The following is an 11,057-nucleotide window of genomic DNA, read 5'->3' on the forward strand; positions in this document are numbered from 1 at the left end:
TTTTTGATATTTTAGATATTATCTCTTGTAAAAATCCAAGAACTGTAGACAACTTTTAGAATAGGATGACATGTAAAAAGAAGTAGGTAGCTTTCAGCCATTTGGAGTAAAAAGAAGGATTGGCGAAATCGCGCGACGCCCGATCGTTGTTTGCAGGCAGTGAACATCACTCCGAAGTGGGAGATGGAGTGATCTGACAGAATTTTGGCTAGGTGTCTTGGTATTTTACCCCCCTTTCGGAGCCAATGGAGGCATCGGATTTGGGTTCTGAGCAACAGAGAAGAAGCTGTTGTTTTGATGCACGTTTTTGGTCTACGAAGGAGCTCCAGGAGATCTAATGCTTAGAGATTGCTTCTGAGTAGTGTCAGACAAGGGATTTTAGGTTCTGTCAATGCATATTTGATTCGATTCATTGTGCTTTGTCTTTATTGTGTTTACCTCTTGTCTATTCTTTTTCTTCTTTTCCATCTCCTATCTCTACTTCCTTCTATCTTTGATCCCCGGTGGATACGACCTTTCGACCAAAACCCCTCTGACATTGTGAGGTACTTTATCACTAGTGATCATAAGCATGATAGCCCCTTCTCTCGCTAGCACCATCTATGAGCCAATGTTGAAAAGCATGCATCATATTCTAGATGTTGGATTGCGATCAGCGAATGCCGTATTGATGAGGAGAATACTAGATTCACTCTTGGTTTACGTGTAACAGTAGAGGTAGAGAATCCCTTGGGCGATGGCAGGATGTCAGTCACCACTCTTGAGCTAGGTGATATAGTGTCCCTTTCCCCAGTCGTCGTAGTCGATGAGTTGTCAGCGCGCGCGTGGTCCGGAAGGAAGCTCACCTTCACAGACAGTCAAGTCACCTTTACAAGCCTAATTTAAGTGGCATGCTTTCTTGTGCAGACGTGGGGTTCTCTCGTAGTCATCCTTGCAAGCAAAAAAAAAAAAAAAAAGTGAGCAGTCAAGTCATCTTTACATGCAGAAAAGAAAGATGTGCTTTCATACTCTTCATGCTTGCAATATTAAAAAAAAGGGCGGCATTCTCGGGCTACTCATTTTTTACAAAAAAAAAAGGGGATAACAGCCCCCCCCATCGTTTGCGTGAATGTGCAATCAAGGCGGACTAGAATGTACTTAATCTAGGGGGCAAATGTGACAACAAAGTTATTGCTATGTCCTAGAAGCTGATTGCTTTGGTTATATTCTAAACCTGCATTTGTATCCATTGAAGCTTGTTCACATGCTCACACATAGAGGTGAGCTACTTGGGTTCAAAGTCTGCACTTGTTCCAAAGAAACCTTTTTCATTATAGTCATGTTGCTATAGAGCTTATTTAATTCTAGCCATATCTTGAGAGCATTGGTGAAAAGCGCATTGTGAGCAACCATGGATGGTTTGCAAGAGAGGAATAAGGAGTAAATATGGGTATCTAGCATGTCCTAGTAGGCTTGTACTTTAACGAGATCCACTTTTTCCGAAGAAGAAAGTTTGGAAAGATCTTGGGTTGATGGATGATCAATGGCCTTAGTCACAAGTTGCGCCAAAATGATATGATTCCAAGATGGCAAGCATCATCACCTGTAAAATGCGGTTGTTTTTTCCAACTGGTTTTTGATTTTGTGGAAGACCTGGTAACATCGAGACCTTATGGTCCATAATTGCTTGGAATTGTTAGCAATCATGTGTCTTCTATGGTCATCTCTTGCTTGTGAACTTCAATCTGAGTTAGAGGAGGACATTAGGAGCATTGACATTGTCTTTGTCTATCGTTTTGTGTGTTTTAGACACTTTAGATGGAGGGTAAATGTCACAAGAATGTGAACTTTCGAGATGCTTTAATCTTGCCGATAACATTTAATTAAGATATTAATCAAATGTGCAAGGTTGTTTAGCACATGTGATGCACATGGCAATTGTTTGATAGTAACAAGCCAAGGACCTTGAGGATGTAGTGGGTGTCAAAGGCAAAAGTTGTGATGAGTTATGCTAATTGGGTTTTGGTGGTTAGTTTGAATAAAATTTAATCCTAGGATAGTTGTTTGGCCAATAGTATCATTGGTGACACTAGGGACTAGCATTAATTAATTAATCAATGCCAGTCTAAGGATCAACAAAGGTTGGGGACCACTCCAGGTTGCAAATGACCTACGTAATTTAATTATGGATTGGTACATTTAATTTTGAGCAGGGTCATAATTCTGAAAATTATACCCATCCATAATTAAATTGATTGGGTCATTTGCAACTTGGAGTGGTTAATTTTCAAAATTATGATATTGCCTAAAATTAAATGTACCCATCCATAATTAAATTGGCTAGGTCATTTGCAGCCCGGAGTAGTCCCCAACCTCTGTTGACCCTTAGACTAGCATTATTAATTAACTAATGCTAGTTCCTAGTGTTTCCACTGCAACTCATTGACCAAACAATTGTGCTAGGGTCAAATTTGATACCAAGTGACCACCAAAACCTAGTCGGCATGACTTATCACATCTTTTGCCTTTGATACTCACTGCGCGATAGCACATTAGTGCATTTTTTTTTGGACACTTTTGGCCATTTTAACGGATTTGACCCTATTAAGGGTTTACCACTTTTTGCCTATGTATAGGCGGCTTGCCTTGGCCCCTTCCATTCTCATTATCCATTGTTGATCCTTCATGATCAGCCAGCCCTCCTCATTTTCTCACCCCCTTGCTATTGTTTGGCGCCCACACTGATGCGTAGAGCTGTGTTGGGGCTGATTGTTGTAGCTTTTTTGTGCTCATGTATGTAGACGTATCCGCAGCGCCGTAGAGATTTGGAGGAGATTGGCGTCTCTCTTCCAGATCTAGACATTTGGGCATTCATTATCTCTTGAGTTGAAGCTATGATAGCTTTCTATCGTAGATTCCCCTATGATGAGGAATTACATCCATAGGATGAAGGAGCTTTAGGATGAGCTTGTATCCCTTGGTACAGACATTTCTTGAGAGGCCCTAGCTTTGATACTTCTCTTACATTTTCCATCGCTCACATATGGTGTGTTCTTCACTAGTCTTCTCACTTCTTGTAGCTGGGAGACTCACTTGGAAGGAGCTAGTTCCATTGGTGCTTTATTAGGATACATGTCACAGTGAAATAGATTCTTGCGGAGCTCATATACATGGCTTTGCTTATGCAACTTTATCTTCAGGTACATGATAAGCCAAGGTGAAGCAAGGGAAGAGAAATAAGTTGGAGTCATTTTTCGAATTTGATACAAATTTTGTACACGTTCTCATTGTGGGAAGACCTTGCACCTTGAGGAGAAGTGTTGGAGGATATACCCTCACATTTTCTTCAGGGTTTTCACTCTACTTTGGGCCTTTTCTTTATGCGGCAACTTCTTTTTCTTCGTTATCGAGCTACCATCCCTTGCTGCTTGGCCCTTGGTCCCTGTTGTTTCTATGCAGCTTATGGTTCATTCGATAGTTTCTCACTAATGTCTCATAGTTGGGTTAGAGGCTTGGTGTCATGAGGACATGTATTTTTGAAACCTCACTTAACATGTGGATTAATTTTTAATCACATGATTAAGTAAATGTTGCACATGTGAGGTGCAATTAGGGTTAAAGTAAATTTATGAGCCCGAGATCTGAAGAATTCACGGAATGTCAAAGGTAAAAGTTGCTATAAGTTATGTGCACAGGTACTTGGTGGTATCTGGTGCTAGTTGTTGGCTTAGGTCATCCATTTGGCCATAAGTTTCAGTTGGTAACATTAGAGAAGTGGCATTTAATGGTATCTAATGCCAATTTGATGGTCAAAGATGACGCAGAGACGTTTGGGAATGGAAGTTGCCTAGCCAATTTAATTATTGGCCAGTTAGATTATTTTTCAGGGCACCCAAATAATTATTAGATTAATTTTCAGTATTTAAGGATTGAAAATTAATATTTAATTATGGAAAATGCTAGAAAAACCATTTGGGAAGGCTTGTCAAAAATGCCTATGCAAGATTGAAAAACGTCTTTAGAGGCTGGAGAGAGACATTTTTATAAATTCACCTGCAAGAGAGAGGGAGGAGAGACTATTGGTCTGATTTGCACCCATTGGAGGACCTTCTAAGGCTGCCGAGGGCAGGAAAAGACCAATCAACAGCAGGAGACATCATCTATAGGTTGTTGAGGCAGGGGAGCAACAGTAAATGACTGATTTTCTTTAGTCCTTTGCATCTACAAGCTATTGTGGCAGGGCAGCAGTTGCATTTGATTGATTTTCAGTCATTCTTCGCGAGAAAATTCTGAATTTTCACAGCCTACAGCTTTTCCTCTCATCTCCCAGTCATTTCTCAGCCTTGCTCTAAAGATCTCAGCATTTGGACCCTTGGAGGTTGAGAAATTTCAGATTTCTTTGCTGTAAACCCTAATCTGCAGCAGAAATTAGGGTTTAGCAGCAGCCTTGAGAAGCGTGCCGGAAATTGGAAGCTCCAAGACTTGGATTCAGCAAGGCTGAAGCCGTTTTTAGCCTATTCAAGTAGGGGGACCAACAAATAATTGAATTTGGGGCATTTTCCATCTCCATCAAAGTGGGTGAAGGCCAATTGATTGCTCGAATCAAGGGGCAAATCAGATTAAAGACTTGTTGGTGATTTTGAACAGCAAGGGGAGTTGAAATACCGAAAGGGATTGTAAGAATCCCATTGTAAATCAACTTCTTTTTCAATAAAGCTAAAGAAATACTGAAAGGGGCGCCAATTTTGGGGCCAATTGGGTGTGCATTGTCCAAGATCAGTAGATAAATTTGTATTTTCAGATTTGCATTAACTGTTTGCTATTGTTATTAAGTTGTAATTAGGGATTTACTACCCATCCATAGAAGGGAGATTGGTTTCACTTGGCTCACACATCTCTTGATCCGTTCAAGGCCTCTCCGTATTGATTGCACTTTGGTAGCCTTCCGTTTGATCAAATTTTTGTATGGAGAGGGGGACTTGCTCCTTGGTTGGCTTTCTTCATCGATGGACTTCATTGGCATTGGCACTCTTCTTGCCACCCTTGGATCCGCATCTCTGTTCCACCCTTGGATCCGCATCTCCGTTGGCCTTTTGCTACATCTAGGATTTGAGAGGGGGTGTTAGCAGTTGTGTAACTTGTGTGGTCATCTCTTGCATGTGAGCCTCAATTTGAGTTAGACAAGGACATTAGGAGCTTCGGCATTGTCTTTGTTTGTCATTTTTGTGTTTTAGACACTCTAGATGGAGGGCACATTAGTGCATTTCTTTTTGGGTACTTTTGGCCATTTTTAGGGTTTTGCCCCTTTTTGCTTATAGATAGGTGGCTTGCCCTCCCATTCTCATTATCCATCATTGATCCTTTGTGATCAGCCAACTCTCCTCATTCTCTCATCCCTTTGCTACCGTTTGACATCCACATTGACGTGCATGTTGGGGTTGACTATTGTAGCCTTGTAACTTCAGCCATTGCAGTCACATTGTTTCTTCTCTCTCTTGCGTTGTCTCTGTCTCCTCTCTGTGTTCACATCCCTCTTTCCATTGGGCATTCTTAGAGGAACTCCATGACAATTTTGTAAGACGTGGTCACTTGAATAACTTGTATAAAACTATGGGTAACCCCCTTTGACTCTGAGAGGCAGCTTGCTAGGGCTTCCTCCTCTCTGTTTGAACACATTTCAACTGTTGGAGGAGATTAAAAATCAAAATCTGCTGTAAAAGGTTGAGAACACAGCCATTTCTCCTTCTTTGACAACAAATCCTGCACAAAAACAGCAAAATCACTTCCTTTCTTGCAGTCTCTGCTTGCTTCAGCCTTGTGTCGATGTGCAGGCCTCTTGCTTGCCCTCGAATGCTGAAAACAGAGCCTTGGTATCATGCTGAAACCTGCTCTTCAGATCTGCCCATGATTGATCAGCCCTTCAACATTGCTTTGATACCATGTTAGAGTGCAGCAAATGTGGAAGTGCATGACAGGAGTGAAAGAAAGAAGTGAGCATGGAGAGAGAGAGAGAGAGAGAGAGAGTGTGCTGAAGGCTGCAGAGTATGAATGCTGAATACTAAAGGCAGATATTTACAATGGGCTGTGTGAGTATAAGCTGCCGGAGATCTCTCTCAACCTGCAAGAAACTGAAGTGTCTGTGACCAATAGGCAAGCCTGCCTAAATAGAGAATCATAAACGTGTAAATCTGATTTGGCACAAACTGTCTGCCCAGTCCAACCTGACTGATCTGCCTGGAAACATGCCCAAATTGTTACTGGCTGCTAAACTGCTGCCTGACCTGCTTCTGAACATGGTATGAATGCATGATCTGCCCTAAACTGCATAGGAATCCCTGTTCATACCTACCATTAAGCTGTTAGAGATTTGGTGTCTCCAGGATGGGCACTCGCATTTAAGAACAAACAGGAACTTCAAGACAGGCTTGATGAGACTTGGGAAGTTTACAAGAAGATCATTGTGCAATCAGATGAGCAGGTACGAGAGCTCCATGCTCAACTCAAAGAGTGTCCCTCAGTTGTTAAGGCTAGGGAGGAAGAAGTGAAAGAGCTATGGAAATAGTTGGTAGAGATCAATGGCCAATGGATGGATGTCACATTCCAGCTTGCTCAAGAGAAGGCAAAGACAGCTTTTCATGAGAGAATAAAATAGGAGCATCAGCAGATTCCATCATGCCAACAATAACACGTCTGCAAACGACAAACAGGAGAGTCTACAAAATGCAGGGTGAAAACTGCTTAGTACAGATGCTGATGGAGAATCTGATGACATGGCTGCCGAAACAGATCTCCATTGATCATGTCTGCCTGCAGCTGGTGCTGATCAAGAGGCTGCCAATAGCGCCTGCTGCCTGAACAGAAGTATAGAAGGGGAATCAGCGTATGCTGCAGCAAAACGCAACTGAGGGAGGGCTGTGAAACATGGGAGTTCTCAGGAAAAGTGCTGGTGTTCAGAAAGTATGTATAGCAGTGAGTGGAAACACGAGGAGGAGATGGGGAAAGTGAAAAATGAGCAGGATAAGATGGCTTCACCTGCTGCTGCTACAAAATATGCAGCAGTTCTCTGGCGCAGACTGTGCACAAGACACTTATGCATCCTGGAGTGGTTGTCAGTCATGCCAAAATTGACGAAGGATGCTGCAATGATAGGGCAGAGCTGCAAAACTTTTCATAATGCAGCATCCTGCTGCCATGAATGGTTGCTAATAGATGGAGAAGTGCTGAATGCTAGTGCACCAGAAAACACGATCAGTTGTGAAGCCTTTGACTTTGAGAAATGCAGCCATGAACAGCTGGTGCAATCTATGGAGCTGGACACATAGTCTCAAGGTAAAGCAACTCAATAGTGATGACGATCACACTAGAGTTATGCCAAAGTGCACTGCCTAACCCTTGAGAGAGGGTATTAGAATATGTTTGTTTGGTGTGCACGACTGTTTTTGGGGGGAGGGGGAGACTGTATCATCTAACTTTTCTTTACATTATAGCCTTGTGGCCAGTAAGCTGAGTTCAGCTTGTACCTTTAAAGCAAAGGTCAAGGGACAGATATCAACTGGGAATATACTACCTTGAGTTTTGAGAAGATCATTGAATGCAAGTGTTTGTTGAGTGTACTCAGCTGCATTGAAAAGAGTTAGACGATCCTGCATGCATAGGCAAGGGATCCTTGCTCTAAAAACAAGATACTCTGGTGCAACCTTCTTCTAGTACCTCTGCTCACGTGCATTGCTAATCTAATTGACTGTTGATGATATGTGAATTGTGATGCTTATTTATACATTCTTATATTTTTCCCCTATATCCGTGTATTGCAGTTTTGATTTCACAAGGCTTAGAGAAATTGTTTGACCTACATCAATTGTGTAGCGTGCTGTGACGTGAGAAAAACTTTTGAAGGAATCTCCATAAGTAGTAACTAGTCGATACCTTGCCTATCTTTACAGTTCATTAGTGAGTGGTTTTCAAGCGATATCATTTCATGTTTGGCCTTACTTTTTCCTGACATAAACAACTGCATTTCATTGTGTAACATTCACCTTTTAATTAATGAATTGAACAGGAAAAATCAAACCCTTTTACCATTGTTGTCTTAAGACTATTGTGATTATAGACATATGTTCCAAGAAGGAATCTCACATTTTGCTTCTGGCTTTAGAGTGAAGATATTGATTTGTGAATAGCAGAATCTGGTTCTGATTTTGATGATATCATCTCACCATCATTTTGATAAGACTACTGTGACTATAGTTGTGTGTCTCAAGGAGGAATATCACATTTTCGCTTTTGGTTTCAGAGCAAAGATATTGATTTGTCGACAGCAGAATCTGGTTCTGATGTTGATGACATCATCTCACCTCAAGGAAGCATTACTCATCGAGATCCGAAACTTACTCCTGTTCATGAAGAGGTACACTAGGAGAATTGTCATATGAGTTCCTTTGAGTTTTGCTTGTAGATTAAGGACCTTTCTGACAAACTATTATTTTCTTAGTGTGTCATTTCTAATAGCATGTAGTACAAGGTTATACAATTCTTGGTGAATCTGCCCAAAAATGAAAGAGAGAACTCGCCAAATACTATGTTGTCTGAGTTGACCATCTGCTCTGTTTACAAGATGTGGATGGCACTTTATAAGTGGCAATAATATCCCTGTATTCCACTGACAAAATCAAAATTATGTTTAGCAGGGACGATTTAATAATAATGGCGGCAAATACTTTGACAACTCTATAGAATTAGGAGATTCCATACCTGTTGTTGATAAGGCCATTGATGGTGGATGGGGCGGCAATATAACTCTCAAGCATCCACGAAGCATCAAAGGTCTCTCTCTCTCTCTCTCACACACACACACACACACACACACACACACACACACACACACACACACACACACACCCCTTTGAAAAAAAACAAAAAAAGAAGGGAGCCAGCAACCCTCATGCAGGCTCAAGGCTGCACTACTTTTTAAGGCATGAGAAAGGTAGAAATTAATTTGCCCATTAGAATAAGGATACACCAATGAGAAGAGTAGTGGTGTACTCTTCTGATCTGTTCAAAGAAATCGCAGGCTTACAAGAGGCTTTCAACTAAAGAATTCGAGATATCCTTCAAATATTGCACTAAGGTCTCCCACCCCTCTAATTTTAGTCAGTATTGGTTTCTTATCCTGACCTTGATGTGAATTGAGTTATCCTTCAATTTCTAGTAGAAAACCTCTGTCCTGATCACATAATCAACTTGTGTACTGATTTGTTAACTTGATCCTGATGTGCATGCATTTTAGATAATTTCTGAGGGTTAGCTGTTTTCACAGGAAGTTCAGGAATCTCAGTTTTAATGACACCCTTCTCCAAAGTGTTTTACGGGCTGGTTGCCATTGCTGTGGCTGTAGTATTGAGCATTATGTCCAGTTTGCACCACATTCGCCGTTGTAAAAACAGTGGCAATAGCAGGACAGTCACTTCAAAGGACAGGAAATCCCACTCAAGTCCAGGGCTCTATGATGCGACATCAGCTTATCAAGAACCTCCATATGCTTTCTATTCGTCAGTTTACCTAGAAGCTTCTCCAGCTGTCCAGAAGAGGTTAGATAAGCTAGAAGAGAAGGTCACTCTGCTGAACAGAGCACAAGAGCTATACGCTCCCAAAGAAGCTTTGCTAGATGCATCTTTGGAACGGATAAGGTCATTGGAGATGGAACTTGCAGAAACACGGAAGGTGTGTGATTTTCCCTTTTATGTCTTTTCAGCCCTCATGTTCTGCTATGATATGATCTGACTGTATGGCATGTTAAATGCTTGTTCAAGACATTGCGAGCTGTCCTGGAGAAGCAAACTGAGCTGCATCACTGTCTTGAAGAGTTCAAGGAGATGAAATGGAAGGTGAGGGATGCTTCATCTGGTTCACTCTTTTTGATAGTATGATGCTGCGACCCTGAACTCGTTATTTTCTACAGAGAAAAACGAACTGCTGGTGAAGCCATTGCAAATCAGAAACTGCTGTCAAGACTTGATATGGAGGTCATAGAAAGAGCGCACCATGAAGCTACATCTCTTTTAACTGAAAATGTAACTGGTAACTCAGATTTATTGCCACAATGGCATGTTAAATAAGTGTCCAGAGTTGAGCATTCTTGCCTTAAGTGTCGTTTTATGGGAAAATATTTCCACTTTGATTTGTGCTTCTTTGCCACCCGACCTGTCTAATCATTTCAAATTTCTGGGCTCTTCCTTCTCTTGTAAAGACAAAGAACATAATGCAAAAGAGTTTAAAAATCAGTGGTTCAATTTTGAGTTGAATGCTAAAAGCCATCATAGCCGTAATTTGGCAAGCTATAATGCGTGCTATACCTTAATTCCTTCATTGATTGTGAATACCTTCCATTCTTTATTAGGCGAAAAAAGAGTAGGTATTAAAGGATGCTACAGATTGGCATTTTACTTTTATGTGTAAAGCTTACAGTCAACTTCTCCAAACATACACCCTTTTGTCAGTCTTTTTGTCGAGACCATTTTGGTGTCTTAGTGGGTATAACATCAATGGATATCAAAAGATTTTCTTCATGGAGTCATGACTGGAATAATTTTTAGAGCAATGTAATAGAATAACTAAATACGCTGGTAATGGTGGCCATTCAAAAAAGGAGGTTTGCACCAGTTGTGACCTGTAAAACTTGGCAAGATCATGTGGTGTGGATATTTTTCCATGCTGTCAACCTACTTTCAACAAATTCTCTTACATTAGAGGTTCTCTTGTAAAACGTTTCATGCCATGGCTAGTGTGTTTGAGATAATATTAATTTTATCCCTTATTCAAGGTGGCACAAAATTCCAAGCTTTGAACCATTCACATCATTTTTAATCTGTTGGTGCAGCGAATAACTCTCACAAAGTAGTTAGATGATGAGAGAAATGATAAATGGTCTCTTTGAGAAGGCATGCTCTTAAAAAAAACTCGTCATCTAATCAAGTAGTGATGCCAAATTGATAATTACTTTAACTTTAAAAACCCTATTTTTCAAAGTCGAGGATATGAAGTTTGAGTTTTTTGCAAATTGGTACTGAAGAGATTTGTTT

The 11,057-nt window shown here is 40.9% G+C and overlaps 1 protein-coding gene across 1 annotated transcript in view; it reads left to right on the forward strand.

Annotated features, from left to right (window-relative positions):
- LOC148038215 (phosphatidylinositol/phosphatidylcholine transfer protein SFH6-like) overlaps positions 1-10,256 on the forward strand; it is a 71,377-nt gene extending 61,121 nt beyond the window's left edge. Inside the window, exons 10-14 of the mRNA XM_087670053.1 lie at positions 8,273-8,386; positions 8,667-8,802; positions 9,296-9,699; positions 9,789-9,863; positions 9,938-10,256. Coding sequence (XP_087526179.1) covers positions 8,273-8,386; positions 8,667-8,802; positions 9,296-9,699; positions 9,789-9,863; positions 9,938-9,958 — 750 coding nt within the window. The 3' untranslated portion in view covers positions 9,959-10,256. The remainder of the gene's footprint in view (positions 1-8,272; positions 8,387-8,666; positions 8,803-9,295; positions 9,700-9,788; positions 9,864-9,937) is intronic.
- Positions 10,257-11,057: the final 801 nt, after the last annotated feature.

This window comes from Lygodium microphyllum, chromosome 3, assembly GCF_053477565.2.
Source record: "Lygodium microphyllum isolate KBCC chromosome 3, Lygodium_microphyllum_v1.1.10, whole genome shotgun sequence".
Classification (NCBI taxonomy): Eukaryota; Viridiplantae; Streptophyta; class Polypodiopsida; order Schizaeales; family Lygodiaceae; genus Lygodium; species Lygodium microphyllum.